At 40.9% G+C, this 27284-nt stretch overlaps 1 protein-coding gene across 1 annotated transcript; it reads left to right on the forward strand.

Moving 5' to 3' along the window:
* The first annotated feature begins 10330 nt into the window (after window positions 1–10330).
* atp2a1l (ATPase sarcoplasmic/endoplasmic reticulum Ca2+ transporting 1, like) lies at window positions 10331–26275 on the forward strand. Its single transcript, XM_035403958.1, has 24 exons — window positions 10331–10423; window positions 10575–10715; window positions 12009–12026; window positions 12163–12245; window positions 14583–14687; window positions 15073–15211; window positions 16333–16413; window positions 16508–16593; window positions 16781–17078; window positions 17302–17468; window positions 17625–17713; window positions 18712–18814; window positions 19002–19133; window positions 19282–19404; window positions 19926–20144; window positions 20411–20522; window positions 20606–20829; window positions 21129–21349; window positions 21459–21661; window positions 22905–22990; window positions 23714–23847; window positions 24059–24176; window positions 24693–24810; window positions 26085–26275. Exons 2-24 carry the CDS (start codon window positions 10598–10600, stop codon window positions 26093–26095), a joined length of 2988 nt encoding a protein of 995 aa, XP_035259849.1. The 5' UTR covers window positions 10331–10423; window positions 10575–10597; the 3' UTR covers window positions 26096–26275.
* The last annotated feature ends 1009 nt before the right edge of the window (window positions 26276–27284 follow it).

Consider the following 27284-nt stretch of genomic DNA (forward strand, 5'->3'; position numbering starts at 1 on the left):
TGAGGGAGTCAAGATAGTACAGTATGATGAAGAATGTCACATCACTATGAAGCTTTAACTGCAATTCAATATTTCATTCAATATTTTGAGCCTCCCTTTGTTCACAAAATGTATCCTACAAGTTTCCTAATATTTCAGATATTCAATATTTCTTGGTTATTTTGCAGACCGTTTACAGAAAGTTGAGATTTTATTTAAATGACAGAAGCTTTACACGGCATGAAGAAAGTCGTGTTACGGATTACCTGGAATGAACATCTGCAAGTAAGTCAATATATGGATTTGAGTGGACCTCACTTTATGAACACCCTAATATTTATTAATGAAGTCCGAACAGGAATATTGAATGTCTCTCCACGACACTTCGCAAATTCTTGCTAACTACACTGCAACTCACCAACATACCAGAGTGATAAAAAGACAGAGAAGGGGATGAGTAGTGATAGATTTGGAGGGAAGAAAGAATGGTGTGAACAACACATGCCTACAGCATGTGCAGGCTATGACAAAATGTAAAGCCGACGTAAGGGCACACCACACTCTGTACAGTAAAGTACAGTGAATGGATGGCTGAAGCCCAAAGCCAATCTCCTGTTTCCCCACCCGACTGTGTAAACACAGGGGCTACAGAGCTAGGTCAAAGGTTAGCCTCTCGATATATATGAGTGCAAAACTGTGACAGTTGTAACAGTCCCTTTTGCTCTTGCTCAGTTATATACACTACATGGCCAAAAGTATGTGGACACCTGACATCCCATATCTCATCCAAAATTATGAGCATTAATATAAATTGGTCAACCTTTTGCAGCTGGAAGAACCTCTACTCTTCTGGGAAGGCTTTATACCTGATGTTGGAACATTGCTGCAGGGATTTGCTTCCATTCAGTCAGAAGAGCATGTGTGCGGTTGGGCACAGATTGGGTGATTAGGCCTGGCTCACAGTTGGCTTTCCAATTGATCCCAAAGGTGTTGGATGTGGTTGAGGTCAGGGCTCTGTACAGGCCAGTCAAGCTCTTCCACATCATTCTTGAAAAAACCATTTCTATATGGAGCTTGCTGTGTGCCTGGGGGCATTGTCATGTTGAAACAGGGGAAGCACAGAATCGTCTAGAATGTGATTGTATGCAGTAGCATTATGACTTGCCTTCCCTGGAACTAGCCCAAAACCATGAAAAACAGCCCCAAACCAAGGGGTGCCCAGATACTTTTGGTCATATACTGTAGCTACAGTAGACTAGTTAAAAAGTAGTTAATAGTAAAAATTCCACAATGGTCATATTGTGTATGTTGGTAACCTGATGGTCCCCGTCGGTTGTCCAGTAGATTGCTATGCTTTGGGAGCTGAATGTGGCTAATATACCCTATTCTATGCCAGCTGGCAGTTCTGGACTACAGTTGGATCGACTGGGTAACTTATCACTTATCTGTTTCCAGACAATATTGGCCAGTGAAAAAAACAGAATTAACTAATGGACAGCTACCATCTGAAATTAGTGTAATTTTCAGGGCAAACTTTCCACTTGAAAAAGTTGATAATCCTAAATTTTGTGCTTTTTTATATACACATGTAAGAAATGGTGGGGCTGACAGTTATGTTTTGCATATTTTATTTGTTCTGCAAGGAAAATCAATGACATCCCATTTAAAAGTTATTCTTGCCCACAGTGTGTACCTTGGCGCTGTAGATCACAGCTCAGTCACAGAAAGCGCTAAACAATGCCTATTGAAATTTGAGGTTGATTTCAACAATACAACTCCATTTGTCTTTTGTAGAGGTATTATATTTGCACTTTTCTGTCTACTTCCCATTACCTAGAAAAAAATGCTAATGGCCAATGGGGATATAACTGCGGCTGTATGCACTGAAAGCAGCATGTCACAGCATTGGAATATTGCTGTCATCATCTGCTTAATAAGTGACAATTTCTGTAGATTACTGGGGGCCGACATTATGATCATTGACTGACAAGGAGGCTCTAACAGTCTAGCTGAGGGATGACAGAATTATGGGTGAGGGAGCTGCTCTAGATAAACTGGTGTCCCTAATTATTAAAAATGATAACAGAAGGGAGACCATGTGGCACCATCCATAAGGTTTGATTCCCCATCATGGCACTTTATGTACAATGACCACATCTGTTTGAAGCCCTCTCTGCTTTTATTCTGTGCAAATAATAGTGAAGAATATATAAGGATGGCAGACTGTCTGCACTCCTTGAAAAATGAAATAATAATGCAAAATTGACAAACTGAAGATAAATGTCCTTGTTGCCTCTGTATTTTGATGTTAGTTATGAATAAATAGTATTAGTATATTGGATAAATGATGGGCCTCAACTAGACAGAAATTCGCTATGGACCGCAAAAGATTAAAAAGCCTGTATCTCTTTCCGTATCAGAACTTGAGCAACAGATTTCCAGCATTCCCTCTTTAATCATTGTTCAGGTAAGGACACATGTGTAGCAGACCTCAGTCACCAGATTTACTCCACTGATCAGTTTATAACAATTATATAAGAATACAACTGCATACTGCAATAATACGCTTATATCCAGTCTACAGTATTTTAAAGAACGCCCTGTGCCATGCGATGTCCTCCAGTGTAATACAGATTATGGAGTGAGTCCACACCACAGGGGTACACTCAAGCTAACACCTGCAGCTTGCAGTGTTCAAATTAGTTTCACCATGGCCCATTGCAGTAAAGTCAGGCATGGTGCACCAAGGTTGTAAATGACACCTCACCCCAATATAGTAGCACCCCCCAACACCCCCTCCCCAACCAAGCCCAGCCATGCCTGCAGTGGCTGGGGTTGCTGTGTCAGTGTTAGAGTGATAATCAATGAGAATAGCTCTCAGCCTGTAGTGTGCAATCAGCAAGGCTGGGGGTGTTGAGTGTTAGTAAGTAGAACCAGAGGACCAAAAACAGGCAAAAGATAAGCGTTGGGAGGGACAGAGAGGGTTAACACAGTGCTTAGGCAATACCCAGCTGCATGACGTGCTGCAGTAACAGCACCACTGGGCTGGGAGGGGGGTTACTGCAGACTCAGAGGCAGAATATCAGCAGTCTGCACAGCACAGTATATTAACACTGCGCCAAGAGAGGGTCAGAGGGAGAGAGAGGGAGAAACTCTATCCCACTGGGATATTGAGTTAAATGTCAGTGAGCTGCCCTGAGGGAGACACTGACGGACTTACCCTACCTCACCCTGAAAGGTCAGAGGTCAGCATATGCAACAGCAGCTGAGATTAAGAGAGAAGGAGGAGATACTGACGTTACAGTGTACAGGCCAAGAGAGACAGAGAGGGCAAGGAGAGAACAAGAAACATACAAGGCAGCCGGGTAGCTTGACACAAAACTGTGATAATGTGAAGGAAAGGAAAAATAAATGAAAGAGAACATGAGATGGATATAGAGAAAAGAAGAAAATAGATATACACTACATGACCAAAAGTATCTGGACATCCCTTTGTCTGGGGTTGTTTTTTATGGTGTAGGCTAGGCCCCTTAGTTCCAGTGAAGGCAAATCTTAATGCTACAGCATTCATTCACATTCTAGATTATCTTTTTTTTTTCTTGATGCTTTCCCAACAGTTTGGGAAAGGCCGTTTCCTGTTTCAGCATAACAATGCCCTTGAGCACAGCAAAGTCTATATAGAAAAGGTGTTGTCTAGAATGATGTGGAAGAACTTGACTGGACTGCACTGAGCCCGGACCTCAACCCATTCCAACACCTTTGGGATGAATTGGAATGCCGACTGCGAGCCAGACCCTATCGCCCAACATCAGTGCCCAACCGTACTAATGCTCTTGTGGCTGAATGGAAGCGAATCCTTGCAGCCATATTCCAGAATATCGTGGAAGAGGAGTAGAGGCTGTTATAGCGGTAAAGAGGAGACCAACTACATATTAATGACCATGGTTTTGGAATGAGATGATCAACAAGCACATATGGGTGTGTGGTTTTGGTGTCCATATAATTTTGCCCAGTGTGTGTGTGTGTGTATATATGTATATATGCAGTATATATATATATATATATATATATATACACAATACTGTGCAAAAGTCTTAGGCACCTGTAAAAAAATGCTGTACAGTTAAGATGCTTTCAAAAATAATGAAATGAAAGGTTATAAATATCAAAAATAATATAAAGAGCTGTAAATAGTTAAAAACTAAATAAAATCAATGTTTGGTGTGACCACCCTTTGCCTTTAAAACTACATCAATTCTCTTAGGTACACTGCCCTACAGTTTTATAAGAAAATCGGCTGGTAGGTTGTTCCAAGCATTTTGGAGAACTTGCCACAGTTCTTCTGCAGATTTTGGCTGTTTTGCTTGCTTCTGGCTCTCCAGGTAATCCCAGAGACCCTTTTTATCTGAAAAGTAGTCTATTACTTAAAATATTACTTTATTTAACAAAATACAAAAATGTATCTGTAAAATTTCATTTTTTGGAAAATTCATGTTTGGAAATCTCAAATTTGCTCTTTTCTACTGACACACTAATGCAGAAAACAAAAAATAAACATCTCAGACCAAATATATACTATATATTATATTTAAAAATCTAGGGTGCCTAAGACTTTTGCACAGTACTGTATATCCAGAAGTCACTGTCACAATACTTTTTTGTATTTAACTGTATGTATAACTGTACGGTATTTTTACACACTTTGGATTCACCATGTAGAAATTACAGCACTTTTTATACACAGCCTTCCATTTCAGGGCATGTTTGGCACATATGAATATTATGTAAATGAAAGTGGTCATGTTTAGTACTTTGTTGCATAGCTTTGCATGCGATGGCTGCCATCACCAGGTGATGAGTATCTTCTCTGGTGATGCTCTGCCAGGCCTGTACTGCAGCCATCTTCAAGTTCTGCATGTTTTGCGGGGTAGTTCCCTTAGGTTTTCTCTTCAGCATGTGAATCGCATATTCAATTAGATTCAGATCAGTGAATGACTAAGCCAGTCAAGGATTTTACCATTTTTAGCTTTGAAAAACTCCTTTGTTGCATTTATCAGAATTCTGTAGGGTCTCTGAGCAAACTGTAACTTGATACTTCTTAGCATCTAGTGGTCTGCATCTTGCAGTACAGCCTCTGTTCTATCTGTGAAGTCTTCTACAGTAGTCACTGACACTTCCACGCCTACCTCCTGTAGAATGGTGATGCTCTGTGAGGCCCGTACTGCAGCCATCTTCAGTTCCTGTTTGTTTCTGGGACATTTTGCCTTCATATTTGTCTTCAGCAAGTGGATGGGTGATTGACTCAGCCAGTCAAGAACATTTCACTTTTGGCCGTTAAAAACTCCTTGGTATAGAAACAGTATGATCGGGGTCATTGTCCTGCCGCAAGGTGAAGGGCCATTCAATGGGCCTCATTTACAAAACTTTTCTTAAATTATTCTTACTTTTGTTTTGTTCCTATGAAAAAGCAATATGAGATTCATGACACATGTGCAAGCCTTTGTTTATGTGCATATAACAGGTGTTTGAGATGATGAATGCTGGGTGTTTGTAAATTTTATGTGCAATCCTGTTCATGTGATTTGCATAAAGAAACAGCCATGAACGAATATGTATAAGAAAAAAAAGATGAACGCCGGAATGTTTTTGGAAACGTTCTGTAACACAGTTTACGATCAAATGTGATCATACACATGTTTCATGAATGAGGCCCAATGAGTTTTGAGGCATTTGGTTGGATCTGAGCGGATGTTTCCACACTTCAGAATTCATCATGCTGCTGCTGTCAGCAGTCACATGATCAATGAAGACAAGTGAGCCAGCTCCAGTGGCAGCCATATATGCCCAAGCCATAACACTACCTCCACCATGTTTCACAGATGAGGAAGGGGGTGCTTTGGATCATGAGCAGTTCCTTTCTTTCTCCACATGTTCCTCTTTCCATCACTTTGATACAGGTCCATTAAACTTTGTTACAGAACTCCACAGTTTTTAATGTACTTTTTAGCAAACTCTAACCTTGCCCTTCTGTTCTTGAAGCTTACGAGTGGTTTGCGTATTGCAGTAAACCCCCTGAGTTTCTGTTGGTGTTGTCTTTGACACATCTATGCCTACATCCTGATGAATATTCCTGATCTGTTTGATGGTTGAAAATGGGTTTTTTCTCACAATTTAAAGTATTCTTTTGTCGTCCACTACAGCAGTCTTCTGTGATATATCAGGTAATTTGCTATTACTGAGCTCACCAGTGCATTCTTGCCTTCTAACAATGTATCATACAGTTGATTTTGACACACCCAATGTTTTGGCTATGTCTCTGATTTTTCAGCTGCATTATTTGGCTCTCTTGTTGCAAGATGACAGCTACAGACTCCAAATGCAAATTCCACACCAAGAATAAATTCAACTCAATCAACTCAACCTTTCAGTCTGCTTTCTTGTACGTAAACTAATGATGCAAAGGTACATAGCTAGCCAAGAAACAGCTGAGCAGCTAACCTTCCCATTACATTTTCTCCTCTAAAATGAGGGGACTATTTATAAAAAGGGCTGTAATTCTTACACAGATCACCCGAAATGGGTGTAAATACCTGCAGCTCTGTTCAGATACGGCACAATAGGTCAAAAACCCTGTTAAATACATGCTTAACTACCCTTGATGAACTCTGACTTTTGGAGCAGAGTTCTAAATGTTTTTTATAACATAAAAAATAAAGGGAGTTGTGTAAAGGCTGGCTAAGAAGCAATTGAACAGATGCTAAGGGCCTAGTCTACAATGATCTGTCACTGTCTTTGCAAACCTGTTTCCCTTCTGTGGGACAGGCAGCAGCTGCTGGACAACAGAACCCTGGACTGGAATGTTTGTCACCTGGTACAGTACTCATACCAGATGTACGCATAGTACAGTACTACCAAAACAAATACAGGGTTAGTGTGTCAAGTCAGCAAAACACTGCCGCTCCATGCACACAGCCTGGCACTGGACAACATTTAAGCGGATGTAAGCTGTGAACCAGTCTAAAGTCACAAAGCGGCTGGAAAAGAACACACCCAACCCACTGTGGGGAGTCCCGTCAATGGACACGAGAACGGGTCTGTGACACCTGTTGGCCACTGATCACTCAACAGGCATTCATGTCAGGGATGTATGCTCCCTGAGGTCAGAGGTGCCTGTTTTCATTTCTTCTTAAAACAACCAATAAATCAAAGGGAGGTTAGATTTGCCTGCAAACATTATTTGCTGACAGTTAGTATGGGAGTTTGGGCAGGACCATAGCTTTTGTTAGTTTGTTAGCCACCAATGTTATTTTAATGATTGCTGTGGACATTACAAGCACTGCTGGTTAGTTGTATTTTACTCTTCTGTTTTGTTGTTCTCACATTCTAATTGCTGTAACCAGGACATCCCCTTGTAGTTAGTATCAGACTCAGACCGCAGGACAGTCATTTTGACTTTTGTATCTTTCATTTCTCTTTTGTTCTGCATTTCTTATTTGACTCACATAATCATTCAGTGAAAAATTGCCACATGGTGATCTTATTAAATATTATCATCTGTTTGGCAAACTTAAGAATTATTCTCCTAGTAGTATGGAGCTGATTACTTACATGAATAGTGCTAAGAATATTGTGCCTACAATGTGCTCCTGATAGCAGCCTCTGTTTTTCTCTTTTATTCAGTGGTTTGGAGTGCTGGAGCGTTCAAAGAGATAGGCTGGACTTAGTGGGCTAGCTCACACCTACAGAACTGAAGAGCTGCCCTGAGCTGGCCCTGCGGAAACCTGACACACGCTGCCTGGCTTTGGCACATCAGGAATATCAGTCAGGCCATCAGGTTTTAGTTCTTCGCTATGAATTACCACAGCGAGGTCCAAACGATTCAAATGTCCAATTACATTCCAAACATGATCCAGTTTCATTTTTCAAACTTGATTCCACTTATAAATATACATGTAAGCTACAACAGTGTTACTGCCGGTACTGCTGCAACTGCTATTACCATATCACATGTGCTAGTGCGTGCACATGCATGGGTGTGGCACTCACACGCACTAATACATGCACACATACTGTACACACACAGTTGCATGCAGGCACACACGCAAGAACACATAAATGTGCTTTCAGACATGCAGACATACTCTCTTACACATGCATATGTACATAAATGCAACATCTATGCAAGCAGATGTGTGTACTCACAGGCACACACACATGCATATGCACACACACCATTAGTGGCTTGTGATCTTGAAATCGAGGTGTCAAAAATCTTATTTTTAAACTCACCATTGTTCTCTACCTGTTTCCATTCATTTTGGCACTTATTTGAACAATTCATTGGGAAGTAATCCCAAATATTTCTCTTAATGGTGTCACACTCTGTAATGTTCTTTACACACCTGTTAAAAAATTTACATTTTAAGAAGGTATTCAATTGAGTAAAAATAATTAAATAATTACAAAGAATAAACTTTTAACACAGAAAAACCCTTCATTAACTATAAACCCTTCATTAATTGAACGTCACACCAACATTGAATGCAATGTGTAACAAAGGTCAGCAAATTGTACAATTATTCAACAGTTTAAATAATCAAATAATAATAATGTAGTAATAAGAAAATGCTGTACAAGTCTGTGATGTAACAAACAGGGATGTTATCACAAAATAAAATTGGAAATAATGACAAATATTGGTTTTGATTATTGAGAAAATGAATTTTCATTCATAATCAAGGAAAGTAAACAAAAATGGGTTGAGAGTAAAAATCATTTTAAAAACGAAGGTCTCCTCTGTTTCCTGCACACCAGCCACCACGTGCGCACACACATGCACACAAATACGCATAAACACACACACTGCACATGCACAGTGCTGGAAGTGCTTCATATAATGCGGCCAAAATAAAGAAATGAAATGATTAAGGTTGTTAAAGCAGGCAGCCATATCTTCAAAAACTCCCAATTTCAAAGGAACAGAGTGTACTGCAATTTGTTGGACAAGCCCTCCCTCTCTTATTGTGCCTCAGCACTTCTCTGCTGTTCAGTCATGTCTCAAGTTTTACTCAGAGTTCCAAGAGAGGGCTTAAGTGATCTCTCTACACATGCCAATCTCCTCTCTCCTTCACTTGCTCCCTTCACTTACTCTCTCTTGCTCAGTCTCCTCAAACGCATGTTTTACGCACTGAAATAATAACTGGGGGGAAATGACGTATTCATTCTCACCCTCTTTTTTAGCTGTCCTATCAGTGAATTATTTTCCCAATGAACCCTGTTCATTGTGTCAGCGATAGTGATGGTGCTGAACTATGTAGGCTTATTGTGTGTCATTGTACCATCTCCAAGCTGCTCCACATCTCCTTCACATCCCTTCCCCTCTAGTAAGTAAGAAACAACATTGGATTGCTTCTTTCTTCAGCTCTTCTGCTGAGTGAAGGAATAATGTGCTCACTTCCCTTCCCCACCCATCATTCCCTCATGCCGTTATACCCATCTTTTAAAGTGCTCTTTCAGAGTAGTGTAAAGTCAATTAAGCATGTTATCTCTCTCTCTTTGTTTCTTTATATACTGTGAATGCATGGTAATATGCAGTCAATCACTGTATGTGTACAGCAGCAATTCATTTGCAATTTCTTTCAGTGTCACTGAATTTACTGTAGTATCTTTACAGTGAGTATGTACAGTAGCTATTGTATTAACCCACTGTCATCCAGTTTCAGTGCAATCTGTCCTCTGTACTGAGTTTATGGTCTATTGCAGGGTTATTCAAAGCTGACCCTCAAGGCCAATGGTACTGCTGATTTTCATTCTTCCCCTCTAATCAGGACTGATTGAAACTCGAAACATCAGGTGAATTAAGTATTTGGCCAATCAGTGGCATTAATTGATCAATTAGTTATCAGATATAAAAGAAAGCCAGCAGTGCTATTGGCCTTGAGGGCCAGATTTGAGTATCCCTAGTCTATAAGGTCCAGTGCGCGCATACTCCCTCAGGAATTATTGTTATAACGACTAGTGGCATTCAAGATGTGTCGTATTAACCCTCTTCTGCCATAATCTTCCTCTGTTTCTTTGCTCCCTTCTTCCTCAGAGAAACACTTGAGCCATCACTCAATGCCTCCACATCTCTCATTCCATCTCCCCCCTCTCCCCCTTCTACCCCATTCTCCTGACCATGCATGTTCCAAAAACAGACCTCATTTTCATTTTGATGCAACCCCCTCTACAGTTGTTGCCCAATTCCTGCAACCCACCTCCCCATTTATCTATCCTGGCTCCACCCACAGGGTCCATATCTAACTTGCCTGGCCAATGGGGAGGGTGGCCAGGGTGTGTCTCTACCAATGGGATATCTTTTGGCTGTATAAAACCCACACAAAATAAGTGTCAGTTCGCACTTTCTGTCAGTCCAGCGCTCCTGTTAGGAGGAGGAGAGACACCGGTGAGAGGGGAGAGAGAAAAAGAAAGAGGGGGCCTTTTTTGTCCCAGTCCCACACTTTAAAAGGGTGGTGGGCAGAAGTTTGGTAACTAAACGCTGAAAACAACAAAACTAAGCACGGACAGAAGTATATAAACCTTTCTTTTTCTTGAAGGTCCTCCCCTTTAAAACGAAAGGATGGAGAACGCACACATAAAGGTTCCAGAAGAATGTCTGGCCTACTTTGGAGTGAATGAAACTACTGGCCTCACTCCTGACCAGTTCAAGAAGAACCTCGCCAAGTTTGGCTACAATGGTGAGCACAACGGAGAATGGAGCAAAGGAGGGGGAAAGAGGATATAAAACTCTTAGGTGCGGTTAGATGGAAAATGTGGTGTAGATAAATGGAACTGAATGGCTCTGAGGTAATGGGCTGACGTGTGGTGGTAGAGGGTAAGAGTGCTGATGTGACAGGGAAGAGAGAACCTGAAAGCGAGACGCGAGAGGAGATTTGATCATAGAATGTTGGGAGGTCTTTTCATGATTGGATTTCTGAAGAGGCAATTGGAGATGGTATCACTTGGAGAAATGTGGGTGTGTGTGTGTGTGTGGGGGGGGGGGGGTGGAGAAAGGGAGAGTGCTGTTAAGTTAGGGAGAATGTCATGGTGGCGAATGTGGGCAAAGTAGAAATGGAAGAATAAAAGAGGGAGAAAAATTTTAAAATGAAGAGAAGGCCTAAAGGATGCCTAAAGAAGCAAAGGAATGAGGACAGGAAAGAGCAGTGGATGCACATTAATATAAAGTTAGCTGCATGGTCAATAAGGGGTACACAGCCTTTGTTTAACTGAGTGAAGGAATATTTTTGATGATGAATGTATCTTCTGCTAATGATAATGTGTTGGCTTTCTGGGATGCAAGTTGCCATGGTTTTGCTAGTATACTAAGGTTTGTGGTATTGCTTTATTTTTCATGATGATTTAATGTTCTGCTGCATTAATTAAAAATGAAATAATTGTCAAAATTGAAAGTAAATGACACAAGGACATCATGACAGTGAAAAATAATGGACAGACACAGTTTAGTCAGAAAGAAGAGGCATAGAATGGAACTGAAGTATTGATATTCTGCAAATTGCAGAAAGTGAGAAGGAATACTAGTATTGTGAAAAAGTATGAAGCATACAAATATGTCCAGGGCTGATAAAATCTATCTGTGTTTGCGTGTCAGTCAGTTATAAAGATTATAATAATGGTCATGATATTCATAATAACAAACAGGCAACTGTTTCTGTACAGTCTATGTGTTTGCATGTGTACACTGTATTGTTTGTGTCTGTTAAACTGAAAACAGACTGAAATCACATGTATAAGATAAAAATACTGAGACATACTAATATAAAGTATTTAATGCCACTTTGCACTTTACTGCTCAAACAGAAATGTAGTTACATTCCAGAAGAAGGAAATTATAAAAGACGCACTACTCTATCATCTGTTTAAATCAATACATTGTGAAGCTAACAATGGAAAGATATTGTATAAATATAAAAATTAAATTGTGCTAATTGTTTGTTATCTTTTTCTCCCTCTCTCTTGCATCATAATAAAAGAGCTCCCCGCTGAGGAGGGTAAGCATTCTGTCTTCTTGTTTCAGCATCCATGTGACTATCTAGCTGGTAGTCAGTGTATTGTCATACATACATTGTCATATTTACCATTGTAAAAACCCACTCATGCCTTTGTTTCTCTCATGCTTGCTCTCAGGAAAGTCCATCTGGGAGTTGGTTATTGAACAGTTTGAAGATCTGTTGGTCAGAATTCTGTTGCTGGCTGCCTGCATCTCCTTTGTGAGTAAACTCAAGTGTTGCTCTGATTATTTGTGTCATTATTGTGATTATTATGTCTGTTGTTGTTCTCACTTGTGTTGATGATGTAACACACTCCATGTGCCATCCAAAAGTTTAATTGCGGCTTTTTCAAAAACAGCTGCTTATTGCCTTCTTGCTCAGGTAGGCAGCTGCCCTTGGAGACAGAAGTCTTTGTCAATTGTTTTGATAAAAATCCACAATAATTTTTGTGATTAACAAAAACTAGCTTAAGGAAAGTTCTGTGAGTTGCAAAGCCTCCAGCCTAGTACTCAAATGTATATTACAATTAAAACATTATTTGCAGACATAGCCTTACCACAAGTGGTGATTTACTACATTGTAAATCACCTCCTAGTGTCCCTGCCTAATCAAGGCAACTGTGATTCCACCACTGCTTTAAGGAAAATGAGCATTTTTGAGGTCTTTGCGAAAAAAAAGGGATATTCTACAAGCCAAAGAATACATCTGATGCTGCCACAAATATGTGCAAATGAAAGCACCTCACTGAGTAATATTTGGAACAGTGCTTTAAAGGTGTGTTTTTTTTACTTCATGCCTTAAAATGCTGCATTATAACTCAGGAGTTTGTTAAAATGAAAGGCAGCCTAAGACTGTTAAGACCCCATTCAGTTAAGCTACGTCCTGCATAATTGCAGAATTTGGCCTTGGATGCGCCAACACTCGTATGTTAATTGAGAAACATTGATTCTAAGTGAATCAAAAGACTTCAAGCCAGACATGGTTTGAGTAAGAAGACTCCATTTTGGCTAGGTCTGATTTGTACAAGAGGTTTTATATTAGAATGTAAAAGTAAAGCTTTGCTTATTTGCATAATAACTGGAGCATCCTTGAGAAATGTCCTTGAACTTCAAGCTGCTGTGGCTTTGAGGACATTCGATCATTTTTACTAATAAAGGGATTTCTTACTCAGCACTGATTTTTGATTGATATTGCAGAATGCAGCATCAGGCTATAAAATGCTACTGCATTAACCATGCATAAATAAGAAAGAGAGACCCCATCCACTGAGCTTCCATCTTGAGTTCTGGTTGCCTTTGAGTATCTTTGCAGCTAACCTACATGGCTGCGCCTCTCAGCCCTATATTTCTGTCCCACTCTGAGCTTTACCTGTAGAAGTATGAAGCTGACACTAATGACTAAGGCAGAAGTGTTTTGATGGCTTTCACAGTGAAGGCCCAAGACACTCAGCAGAGATATCGTGTTGGAGGAACATAAGCCCTGGGCACAGGTTTAATGCTTTGGATGTAAATGACTGGCCTGGTCCATGGTTGCTTGACAGAAAGCTGGCGACGTGGCCACATCCAGGAGATATGAAACAGGAAATAAGAACATCTCCTACTGAGCATAGTGTTCAGAGGACACCTCATCCATGGGACATGCCAGATGCATGCTCCCTTTTTGAGGGCGTTAGTTTTTGTTGTTAGCTACTGTATGAGTAATCATTAAGCTTTCTTCCTAGTTTTGAGTATACGCTCTGTCCATATCAGTCCATATGTTTCGCTTCCTCTGTTCTATTACACAAATACCCTTTTTTTTAAAAAAGCATCTGGTCATTAATTCAGTTTTGATTGTCAGCATTTTGTTGGGCCTTGTCATGGTATGTCTTCACACTCTTTCCTTTTTATCTCTACCCATCTTGAAATCTGTTTGGGGAAGAGAACTAGGGGGTTGGATGTGGGGTATTAATTCCTATCCCCTCCTTTCTGTGCCAAGACAGCTGTCATTATGGCCTTAGAAGGAGTGGATTGAGGAGAGGTACAGAGACAGAGCAAGAGGGGGAAAGGTTTATTTTAAGAAAGTCTCAAGCTGGGAAGAGAAACTGTATCCTTCGGGAAAGGTCAGGATGGAAGAAACGGGGGACTGCCAGCAGGAGAAGTGGAGAGGGTGACAGACGGTGGGGGAGGAGTCTATGAGCTAATGGCAGATAGGGTTAATATTAAGCAATACTATTGTGTAATATAAAGTCATAAAATATTGGTATGCAAGGCTTAAAATTAGCAAAGGATTACCGTTGTGAGAATATCCCTCTTAAAGTCATATCACCAGGCATCAAACTTGTTATATTCATTGATGATTTTTTATGTTTTCAGAGGCAGATTCATATTGGCTTTATTGTATAAAATGATTTGAACAAAACCAAGTTTCCTGAAATGTAAAAATGCAAATTGGTCTCGGTTTGGCTAATAAATTGTGAATATTGCACTATATTAAACAATACACTTTGTGCTGTCAGAACCTGTAAATTCATTGTGTGTATACTTTGCTGAAGTGCTTCCCTCCATATTTGTCTCTCAGGTACTGGCCTGGTTTGAGGAAGGCGAGGAGACAGTCACTGCCTTTGTAGAACCCTTCGTTATCCTCCTTATCCTTATCGCCAATGCCGTGGTGGGAGTCTGGCAGGTGGGTGGAGCAGCCCTCAATATGAAACATCCAATCACAAAAGTAAAACCCGGAATGGAGGCTGCAGAGGGAAAGATGAGGGAATGACAGAAAGGAAAAATAGGATGATCATTACACATGGGGGTGGTGGCTTGGCAAATAGGGACCATGGAGAATGTATAGTAAAACACTCAGTCAAATGATCATGTTACCTTGAGTACACGCACATCTATACTATACTGGGGCAAAGTGTAAGCATGGAACATGCTCATATTACATCAGGTATCCATTACAAAATGACAGTAAAGTCATTGTGAATTTAAACATATGGATGCATAGGCAAGGTGGTGGACAGAAGTAATTATGAAGAACAGCAGTTTAAGTTGTGCATATGCTGATTCTGCAGGAACGCAATGCAGAGAGCGCCATTGAGGCTCTGAAGGAGTACGAGCCTGAGATGGGCAAGGTATACCGTTCCGACAGGAAGAGCGTCCAGAGGATCAAGGCCAGAGAAATCGTTCCCGGAGATATTGTGGAAGTCTCTGGTGAGACTTTTGTTCTCATCACTGTCCCTCCTTTCCATTCATATCTCTGTTCATTTTTTTTCTCGACAAATCATCTTAACCAACCTTAGAGAAATGTCTGTCAACTAAAGAAAAAAAACTATTGCTGCTTTTTGCTATACATATATAAAGTCAAGCCCAAAATTTGTGTGAAAGCTGATTGACTTATAGATGGTCTTACACAGGAAGCACATCTTGTTTGTTGATTGTTTACAGTACAACCATGTAGTACAAGTGAGAAGCAAGGGTTATGGATAAGGGTGACTAAGAGAAAAAGGGCTGTCAGGGCCATGTTCGTATGAAAATTATAAATGGGGTGGGTAAAGAGGCACTGTCCTTGACAGAGATCAAAAGAGTGAGTCAGGGAGGTGTTTCATCCACCCTAAGGCAACGGAGGTGGGGAAGGAAGGACGTTAGAGTGGCACATTGAGATGGTGAAGAAAACATGCTGAGAGAGGGAAAATGAAAGCGTGGGTATAAATACACCCCATCACCTGTCCCTCACGTTCATATATCAGTATGCACCTGTTGCTCTCCATATCCATTAATTTACTCCCGTCTCCCTCCCTCTCCAGTCCATCACTGGATACTGTGTCAGCTCAGCCTCTCTCAACTTAATATCAGTGTTAATTTACTGCAGGGGAGAAATTATAAATACACTACTAACCCCCACTTACTCAAACATAGACATGAATTTAACACTATTATTTTTATTACTATTATTATAGTAGTAGTAGTAGTAGTAGTTAGGGTTAGGGTTAGGGTTAGGGATGTTAGAAGGAGAAATAACAGCGGTAGTTGTATTCTTATTAGTATTAGTTTTGCTGATTGATGTTATCCGGAGTAACATACAATGCATGAGATTAATTATAATGACATACACAGTATCAATCAAAGTCAAAAAGAGTGCTGCACAACTCTAGTTTCATAGGAACATGGTGTCTGCAACCTTAACTGAAAATCTACTAAAGGCAACAAATAATTCTGAGTGAACCAGTTTAGGTTCCCTTCCTTGTTGTGACTGGATTTGTGCAATGTAATTCCTGTTTAATTCCTGTTTGAGGTATAGTCAATACTAACAGCTTATGAATTTTTCCTCTTAGTTGGTGACAAGGTCCCTGCTGACATCAGGATCACGGCTATCCGTTCCACAACTCTGCGTGTTGACCAGTCCATCCTTACTGGTGAGTCTCAGAGTTTAAATAGGAAATTGTCTTCCTTTTAGTTTTCACCCCGTGTTTGTAGTACGATTACCCACTCTGTCTATGTCACTCTCAGGCGAGTCCGTGAGTGTGATCAAGCACACTGAAGCTGTCCCCGACCCCAGAGCTGTCAACCAGGACAAGAAGAACATGCTTTTCTCTGTAAGTGTCCCCCTTCATTGCTCCTCCGCCCTTTTTAAATATACTACACTCTTTTGTTTTTCACTGGCCATTGCTTGGCTGTAATGTTCTTGTGTTCGCAGTATCAGTGGGAAGTTGCTTTGGCCCTGCAGTGTGTGTATGAATTGTAATAACCCTCTTTCTCTGTCTCCTTTCTGCTCCCTATCAGGGTACCAATATCGCTGCAGGCAAGGCCATTGGTGTAGCCGTAGCCACTGGTGTCGCAACTGAGATTGGTAAAATTCGTGACCAGATGGCCGCCACAGAGCAGGAGAAGACGCCACTGCAGCAGAAGCTGGACGAGTTTGGCGAGCAGCTGTCCAAGGTCATCTCCCTCATCTGCGTGGCCGTGTGGATGATCAACATCGGCCACTTCAACGACCCCGTCCATGGAGGCTCCTGGATCCGTGGAGCTGTGTACTACTTCAAGATCGCTGTGGCCCTGGCCGTGGCTGCTATCCCCGAGGGTACGCCTCTGATCTGAGCTGCACTTCTTCTCTGCCAGGGGGAGGGGGGCGCGGGCTTCAAACACCTACCGAGGTGTCGAGAGTTCCTGAATGCAGCTGCCATGCTCATTTCATTCGTCACGGGGAAGTGACAGGTCTACAAGCAGCAAGGCTTCATGCTACACGTGCAGGTCTCTCTCAGGGCAATGCTCGTGTGACCCCCTCTGTCTGCCTTGTCACACAGGTCTGCCTGCTGTCATCACCACTTGTCTGGCCCTTGGCACCCGCCGTATGGCCAAAAAGAACGCCATTGTCAGAAGTCTGCCCTCTGTGGAAACCCTTGGCTGCACTTCAGTCATCTGCTCAGACAAGACAGGCACCCTCACCACCAACCAGATGTGTGTGACTAAGGTGGGAAAGGGATATGCTCCTCTGTGTTGATAGAAATTCTTTGGTCTTAACCGAACTGTTCTATAGACTGGCTTATTTTCCACTGCTGTATCAGATGGGTGTCCACTGGTTGTGTGTGGGAGGGTAATCAGCTTGAACCAATTTATACGTCTCCAGATGTTTGTCATTGAGAAAGTGGAGGGCGATCACGTCGCCCTGGATGAGTTCAACATCTCTGGCTCCAAGTACACCCCAGAGGGAGAAGTGTGAGTTCAGTCTGCATGGTGCATGCTTATCATCACTCATTCATTGCACCTCTCCACCCCATCTGCAATGGGCCAACAATCAGCATCGCCATCTGCAGTAGCAAAAGGCACTCGCTGCCACATGGCAGCTGTATAAATAGTCCCCAGGTAGTTTTAAAATAAAGGACAGGATTTACTGAGACTACTACACATTGACAGTCTTGTGAAGATATGTGATTTCAAAAATGGTTAATTTGGCAGAGTAAACATGAAGTGTAGTTGAGTAAATGAATACTATAAACCGAATAGTAAATAGAACTATTCGTTTATACATTGCCCATTATTGAAAGGTTGCCTCTGTACATATCTGCTAATGTGTGTTTCTGACTGACATACAGTAGCAAGCAGGCCTATTCATTTCAGATCAAGGGACAGATCACTCTCACACACATTTGAATTATGTGGTTTCAACTCTGGAATGGAGTGTTTCCAAGCTGTAGGGCTGAAAAGTATGTGACTGCATAGTTCCATGTCAGTTTATGTCATGCAATATTGCTAGTATTACATAACTTGCAAGCTTATAGGTTTTTATTTATTTACATTACAGATATCTTGTTCAGAAAACTGTTTGAAATTGTAGTCTGTAATGTAGATGATTAAAGCTTCTAGTATATTACAGCAGCCATGTCAGTGCGCTCATGCCTGATTCAAGATTACAACCTGCTTCCCTCGGGTGGTAAAATCTTTTATAACCACCTTGCTTCTCAGTTGTTAAAGCCTTACATGCATTCACATACCTACTACATTTACACCACTACAATTCATTTTAATACAGGCAGTTTTGAGTGAAAATGGTAACTGACTGAAAAACAAAGCTCTTGTTGTAAGGTAAACGATTAATGCATAAAGGTACATCGGAAATCAAGAATCAGGACAATGTTCCAGTTTTCCATGACTATTGATGTGAGCAGGAATAGTGTGATTAACCTCTCTCTCTCTCCTCTCTCTTTCTCTTTTAGGACCAAAGATGGTGCTCATCTGAAATGTGGTCAGTATGATGGTCTGGTTGAGCTGTCGACCATCTGTGCTCTGTGTAACGACTCTTCTCTGGACTACAACGAAGTAAGTTCAGCTCCCGGTTCTCCATGCACACTACCCATGTATACTCCCTCTACTGCTCTCTTGTCATTCTCTTCAATCGTTGCATCTCTTATTCTCTTCTTCTCTCTACAACTTTTGAATGTTTCTCTATTTTTTGTCCCACTTCCCCTGGTGACTGTCTCACTTTTCGGGTCCCTCTCCTCCTCAGTCGAAGGGCATCTATGAGAAGGTTGGTGAAGCTACAGAGACTGCCCTGTGCTGCCTGGTGGAGAAGATGAATGTGTTCAACACCGAGGTGAAATCCCTGTCCAAGGTGGAGAGGGCCAATGCTTGCTGCACTGTAAGTATCCCTACAACACTGCGCCCCTGAAATTTTCACTACATTGTATTACATTAAAATATTACATTTATGTGGTCAAGTCACACCGTACGTATTGCCTGTATACCTGTGTGTATGTTGAACCACAATTTCACTTGCCCTCTCACAGGTAATCAAGCAGCTGATGAAGAAGGAGTTCACTCTAGAGTTCTCTCGTGACAGGAAGTCTATGTCTGTCTACTGCACCCCCGCAAAATCCCGTGCAGCAGTGGGCGCTAAGATGTTTGTCAAGGTGAGTACTTGCATTTCTGACTCTGTCTTTTATGTCTTCTCGCTTGTTTGTCTGTCTGCATATCTGTCTTGGTCGGTATATTGGCATCTTATATGTACCAGACAGTGGGTTTATCATCATTTATATATGTGTGCAATTATGTTTCTAATAATGCTAATTAAGGGGTCATTTAAGTAATTGGAAAAATTAAGTGTGAATGCCACATTTGCCATGATTTTCTGTTATTTTGTAATTTTACTGCTGCTGATATACCCTGCCTCAATATATCCAATGTTTGTACAGCGTTGACAAAATTCTAGAATTTTGAAAAACAAAGCAGACGATTCCATATGATCTTGTGCATATTATTTTAAATCCATAAAATATTTCAAAAATGCAGATTGTGGGGAAATACATTAAACTGTCAATGTTTAATTGAAAACGGCATCCATGAAAATGATCATCCAAAGCACATAGACAGTTTTATAGTAAAACTGGCAGCACTGTGGTCAATCCCTAACCTCCTGCCATTATCTCAACAGGGTGCCCCTGAGGGTGTGATTGACAGGTGTGCCTATGTTCGTGTTGGCACCACCCGTGTGCCACTGACTAGCATCGTCAAGGATAAGATCATGGCTGTCATCAAGGAATGGGGTACTGGCAGAGACACTCTTCGTTGCTTGGCACTGGCCACCCGTGACACCCCTCCAAAGGTTGAGGAAATGAACCTGGAAGATTCTACTAAGTTTGCCAACTATGAGGTAAGGAAAAGTGGGAGAGAGCACGAAGAATTAACAGAGAGATTGGAGGGATAGAAATGCAGTGCATACAACAAAATTCATGGTTTTGGAAACAGTGTGTTTTATATCAATCATTCAATAATAGCGAAAAGCATAGAGGGCAAGGGAGGTTATACTAGATTCTTTTATCCCCTTTGGTACATTTTTCTTGCACAGATCATTTGCAGTCAGGATCTGACTGTAGTGATGCCCCACTGATGTGTGTGTCCTGTGCTGTCTCTCTGCAGGTTGACCTGACCTTTGTTGGTTGTGTGGGTATGCTGGATCCCCCTCGTAAGGAGGTCACTGGCTCCATCCAGCTCTGCAGGGATGCAGGCATCCGTGTCATCATGATCACCGGTCAGTGTGCTCCGTTAGTCCTCCTTTATATGCGGTCCGCTCTCTTTGTCTCCCTCTCTCTGAAGGCCCTCTCCCCCTTTCAGGTGATAACAAGGGCACTGCCGTGGCCATCTGCCGCCGCATCGGCATCTTCGGAGAGGACGAGGACGTGACGGGACGTGCCTACACCGGCCGTGAATTTGATGACCTGCCTTCCTATGAGCAGAGAGATGCTGTGCGCAATGCTTCTTGCTTCGCTCGTGTGGAACCCTCCCACAAGAGCAAGATCGTGGAGTACCTGCAGAGCTTTGATGAGATCACTGCTATGGTGAGGTCATAGGGCCATATCAGCTATTTACACACCCAAACAGACAACATCTCTCTAGGCTCCTGCAGCCCAATGCACTGTGCCTCCGTCATTTTTAGATCTGTGGGAAACCTAAAACCATTCTGTGCAAAGATGCTATGTATATGGATTATGATGATCGTGCTATATTTTGTCACCACTCTTACATGTTGCCCCATACCATCCAGTCAATATGGGCTACTGTGGCTCCACCATTTCATTCTTTAATTTTCCTTCCTAATGTGCCTCCCATTCATTTATCTCTTTATCTCTTCATACAGACTGGTGATGGTGTGAATGATGCCCCTGCCCTGAAGAAAGCCGAGATTGGCATTGCTATGGGCTCTGGCACTGCCGTTGCCAAGTCTGCCTCTGAGATGGTCCTGGCTGATGACAACTTTTCTTCCATTGTGGCTGCTGTAGAGGAGGGCAGAGCCATCTACAACAACATGAAGCAGTTCATCCGCTACCTCATCTCCTCCAATGTTGGAGAGGTTGTATGGTTAGTGCCGCTTTTCAGTCGCTACAGTGCCTGTTCATGTGTGAATGTACAACAGAGTATTATCAATCTGTCCAATGCGTTAACGACATTCCCCTGGCCTTTCTATCAGTATCTTCCTGACCGCTGCCCTGGGTCTGCCTGAGGCCCTGATCCCTGTGCAGCTGCTGTGGGTGAACTTGGTCACAGATGGTCTGCCTGCCACTGCCCTGGGTTTCAACCCCCCTGACCTTGACATCATGGGCAAGGCTCCCCGCTCCCCCAAGGAGCCCCTCATCTCTGGCTGGCTCTTCTTCAGATACATGGCCATTGGAGGTATGGATGTGTCACCCTGTTAGACTTCAGCACAGATTTTCCAGCTTGGCGATTTGTCACTTTAGTTAGTTTATGATGTTAAGTTATTTAACATTGTGTTTTTCGAGACACATGTTAAGAGACCAATGGTTTTTGAATGGAGCGACCAGATTATAATGAACAATTACAATATGGTTCATGTGAACTGTATCTCTTTTAAGGGTACTAAGCATTTTATATGGACATTCTTTTTAGGTAGACCCTACTAGCATAAGTGGCATGATATTTTATAGATGACCAGTCTAATCCAGAGAGCTTGTTTTAAATGTCTTAGTATTTGGTGCCAAATGTCAAGTAACACACATTACATTCGTTTTGTGTTCATTTTTTCTCAGACTTAGCCTAAATATTGCATTTCATTAATCATTTTCTTAGTTTTAACAGGCATACTAAATAAATGCATTAGTGTTTTTTTAGATTTAATTGACAAATCTCAATATATATAGTCTAAATATATAACATACATGTTAAATCTGATTTTCAAAGTGGAAATCACTCCACTAGTTAGTCAGCTAGCTAGCTAGGTAACCTACAGCAGCATTCAGAAATAATACATAGGCTAGCCACATACACATCAGACTTGTGAAATGAATATAGCAGACAGCCTTTGTGTGTATTTAAATGATCCTTGCCAAACTGGAATATAGTCCTGACTATAAAAACCTCGCTAAAAGAGGTTTGCCTCATGCCTACAAGTGCCCCCATCACTAAAGCCAGCCATTTATTCTCCTCCCGCCACTGGATGCCATATTTAGTTTATAAACACAGATACAAGATGAATATTTAATTTGGAACAGAAGACTGGAGTTTGCGAGCTTCAGGGATAATGTCAATCCCAGGTCCCCTGGTTTGTACGCATAATATTCACACAACAATCAAAAAGAGGGGCGGAGATGGGGTGCTGCTTAAGTAGAAGCAGGTTTTTTTAATCTACTTTTACATCACAAATGTGAGCTGAGCTCCAGGTGTAGCCCACCTTAAACTTTTCCTTTTAGGTGGCAATGCATAGCTCTTTTCTTGCACAAAATGCTGTAGTATGGCTTATTAAATTTTGGTATTTTTACTATAGGACTAATGTGATGTATCAAATGGAGACTATAATGGAGTATATATTTCCTTCAGAACTGAAAAAAACCTGAATGAGTGCTTATTACCTTAAGGAGTGCTAAACACTGATAGTCACTTCTCCCTCTACCTTCCTCAGGCTATGTGGGTGCTGCTACTGTTGGTGCTGCAGCCTATTGGTTCATGTATGATGATGAAGGTCCTGGTGTGACATACCACCAGCTGGTGAGTCCTCCGTACCACTTTTACCCATCAAGCCAAGGAACAAACCAGCTTTGCACTGTGTTAAATGTAGTCCAACAGAAGTGATATGTTCCTGACGCTGGTGGAATACAATGGAAGTTTATGTTTTCAAATAGTGGTTAAATTCCCCAGAAGTGATCGAAATGTATTGTCTTCCTAATATTTGTTTAGTTTTTAACTCAATTATAACCATTACATTGTAATAAACTCAATTAAATTATTGTGATCTGTTCAGCAGACAAGTACATTCCTCACCACTAGCTATGTTAGAGCCAGTTGGAGCAGTAACCTTACACTACCAGTGTCTACACTACCAAAATGAAAGAAAACAACATAAACTACGCTTTCCCGTCATATAGATAAACTTGAAAATCATTCAATGTGTAATAACGTTGTAACACTGAGCTACTGTACACTAACATTAGACTCTATTGCAGTCTCAAACTCCAGCCATTACACCGAAAACCAAAATGTATTAAAAACCCTTCAATAACAACTTGCAAATCTGCACATTAACCGCAAATTAATTGTTTGCTTAAAAATCTAAAATTATGGAGCCAAATCAAGAAAAATATGGCTTTGTCCAAAAAATGACGGTGCTCACTGTGTATGTGTAGTTTAGTGGTGCAATGAATCAATGAAAAATTGCAATGAAAACCTCTCTGCGGTTTGATTGCTGAGAGGACAACCTCTGTTTCTCCCCAGTCTCATTTTATGCAGTGCCATGATGAAAATGAAGACTTCACTGGCGTCGAATGTGAGGTTTTTGAGGCAGCTCCACCAATGACCATGGCCCTGTCTGTGCTGGTCACCATTGAGATGTGCAACGCCCTCAACAGGTCAGACTGCAGTTTTTGACCAGTCCCTTTTTATGCATTAGTCAACACTCAATGTCCCTATACATGCTTTGAACAGAGAAATGCTCTATCCATTTCCCTTCATACTGCATGGCTGGGTCTCTGCCTCCCGCCCTACCTCTGCACAGTCTTAACACTGCAGTGCATCCATTGTGGATGTTAACTCCCCCTCTCGCTGGCCTTTTTCTGTCAGCTTGTCTGAGAACCAGTCTCTGGTTCGTATGCCTCCCTGGAGCAACGGATGGCTGGTAGCAGCCATGACCCTCTCCATGTCCCTCCACTTCATGATCATCTACGTCGACCCCCTGCCCGTGAGTTCACACTGCACCCACATCACCTGTCTAATCTGCTCTTTCCCTCCCCACATCTTTTAAGTCCTATTTCCCTATCCTTTACTCCCTCCATAACCATTCCCAGGTCTATTTTTCCCATTCTCACATTTATGTAGTCTAACTAGCACTCCCTGAAGCAATGTATACTGTTACATACAAAAAAAATACAGCATTTGCTATGCTATCAGTGTATGTGATACAACCTCAGGAGGTTTTCATTCATTTCATCAAAGAACATACATAAGATATCAGACAAGTGCTGATTAGAGAAGCAGACTGAATAAGACAGATGAAGACAAACACATATTTTGAGTCATGATGGCTTTTCATCAGAATGTATTACTTCATGCAGTTCAATAAATCTGTGAGTAGTCATAAATGCCTAATACATGTTCAAGTTTCACATGTTGCTTTGCATTTTGTCGCAATTTATAGTTTGTATTGACTGTCTTTTAGTGCTGGTGCTAATTTTTCTTCTTGTAATTTTCTCAACAGATGGTCTTCAAGCTGACTCACTTGAATGTCGAACAGTGGTTGGTTGTGTTGAAACTATCCATCCCAGTCATCCTGATTGATGAGGTTCTGAAGTTTGTTGCCCGCAACTACCTGGAAGGTACAAGAGCACCGCCAAACACTTAAAAACATTGCATAGAGCAATAACTCTAGTGTGATTTCACTCTAAAACAGAGTGCACTTATCCACACACTAAATTTCACTCACCTGCACACAGTTAACATCATCATCTTGAGCGGTCCTCTCTGTCAAGGCGTGACACTGGAACCACACGCATCTTAGATGTGTTCCTTGGTAGCTGACATCGACCCATTTCCAAGCTCCTGTTTTTTTCAACCTGAATATTCTCTAATAAACCCTTGCGACTGTCAGCCCAATGAGAGCCATCTGACATGAATTCAGAGCTACAGTAGACCATCCATCATCCCTGAAAATAATATTACTCCACTATCTCTTTCGTAAATAACTAACAAATTGGTTGATTACAATAACATACAGATGTTTTACTCCACTGCTTTTTGATAATGCAATAACAGCAGTGATAAAATAATGGTTTCAACAAGAGTGCTGTCCTGCTTGCAGCTTCCACTTAAAGTTGCAATATCATATTCTTCATGATTTGTGAATTAATTCTGCATAATACCATGTTTAATGCATGCATATCCCTGCATTCCATTATCATTTTAGTTCAGTTCTATGCACATTTACCGTGTTGTGATTGTTTTTATGTTTTTTTAAAATGCTTTGATTTGTAAAAGGTAAGAACAAATGTTGAATGCACGCGATAGTGTTGGAAGCAGATTGGGGATGTGGGTAAAGAGATATTTCAAGTTTACTGGTTTGTCTTGGACTCTGATATACAGTATATGAACAGTAATAGAAATAATGTAATAATTTAAAAATAATTAACAATAATAATATTTGTAACCATAGCATGTGAAATATGATTGAACCATGATGGTAATCTACTTTCAGGACATATGGTTGTAGTTTATAGTTGTGGTGTTAACTGTAGCTAGGGCCAGAGTTAATCTAGAGCATGTAACCATCCGGACTATCAACCTGAATTTCAGCCGTTAACCTCACTACAATGTGAAATCAACATAAATTTCAGTAGAATGTGTATGTTTCTCACACATCAGGATATGTGGTATTTGAATGATTAAGGTGATTGCTGAAAATTGATTATTTTTTAAAATGTGTGGCTTGAAATAGGGGCTCTGTTGACTTCTTGGTGGTGGAGGACTGAAATACATGCAAGATAACAACCCAAGATTTTCTCTGGGCCCTAACTACAAATAGAACTTTAACTACAAGCATCCCAAACAGTAGTAAACAGGTCCTAAGTCTTAGTCTTGTCTCCTCTCTTTCTAGTACGCCCATGAAAATCCTAGCGACAAAGAAGCGGAATTGAGAGGAGGAAGAAGAGGAAGACGAAATGAGGATAGGAGCTGCTCCAAAGAGCAAAAAGCCCAGCTAGTCACTGGAAGAGAGGGAATTAAAAACAAAAATCAAGAAAAAAGCACAAAACCAAAAAAAAAAAAAAAAACCCATAAAAAAAAACTGTATATGAAATGAGAAAGTTAATATATAGGTAATAACAAATATGATACAATGTCAATTTTATTCTTAAAAATAAAGGCGATTTAAAGAGAATTTGTGTTTTTGTTAAACTTTTCTCAACTATTTTTTTTGTCAAATTCTGTCTGTCACTGTCTTTTTGTTGCCCATTTGTTTTATTTTTTGTGTACATCTTGTTCTGTGCAGAACTGTTGGTTCTCTGCTTTTTCTCTCTTTAATGTATTTATTTCAGCCTTAAAATGTCCATCCTCTGCTATAGTATTCCTGTCTCTCTTCATGTGTCTTCCTGTCTTGAAATTGCTCACAAACCAAAATACTTGCTCATTGGGATGCCAGCATCAAACCTGCTTCATCCCCTATAGGACAGTTCACTACCATGACAGCATTCAACACCTAAAGGCTAACCTGTGCTCAGTGTATCCCAATCATGTTCCTGGGGAGACACTGTACATGCTGGTTTTCTTTCCAATTGAGTTCAATTAATCAGGTTCAACGAAATTGTTATTTGAATGCTGATATTTATATGACAGCTTTGACTGTTATCTGCTTGAAAATCCTTTTGTGAACTAAATGTGTAGCTGGAGGCCAGTTTGTGCCAATAAAAAGATTAAAGACGTTTGTGTGCAACTTGTTAATTTGTGCCACAATTTACAATATTTTTGCATTACTGTACATGCTGTAACATGCCATAATATTTTCAGGAGTCACAAGACACACTGTAGTACAGCTGGTTGTTCCAGTGATAATACTGTATTCTGAAATACAATGTGATGTTATTCTGAGCTCACACCATTTCTTCTACAGCATTCGGCAGCATATTTTAACTGGGTACTGAGGCATTGCAACAGAAATCAAATACAAATCTACTTACAAAAGTACTGAATACAAAAATGGACAGAAAATGGAAGGGGAAGGACATCTCAAAGAGTGTTAATTATCATTTTAACTTTAACGTTTAACATTAAAAGAACTCTAAAAATGAGACAAACAATT

The sequence above is a fragment of the Anguilla anguilla genome, chromosome 2, assembly GCF_013347855.1.
Source record: "Anguilla anguilla isolate fAngAng1 chromosome 2, fAngAng1.pri, whole genome shotgun sequence".
NCBI classification, from domain to species: domain Eukaryota; kingdom Metazoa; phylum Chordata; class Actinopteri; order Anguilliformes; family Anguillidae; genus Anguilla; species Anguilla anguilla.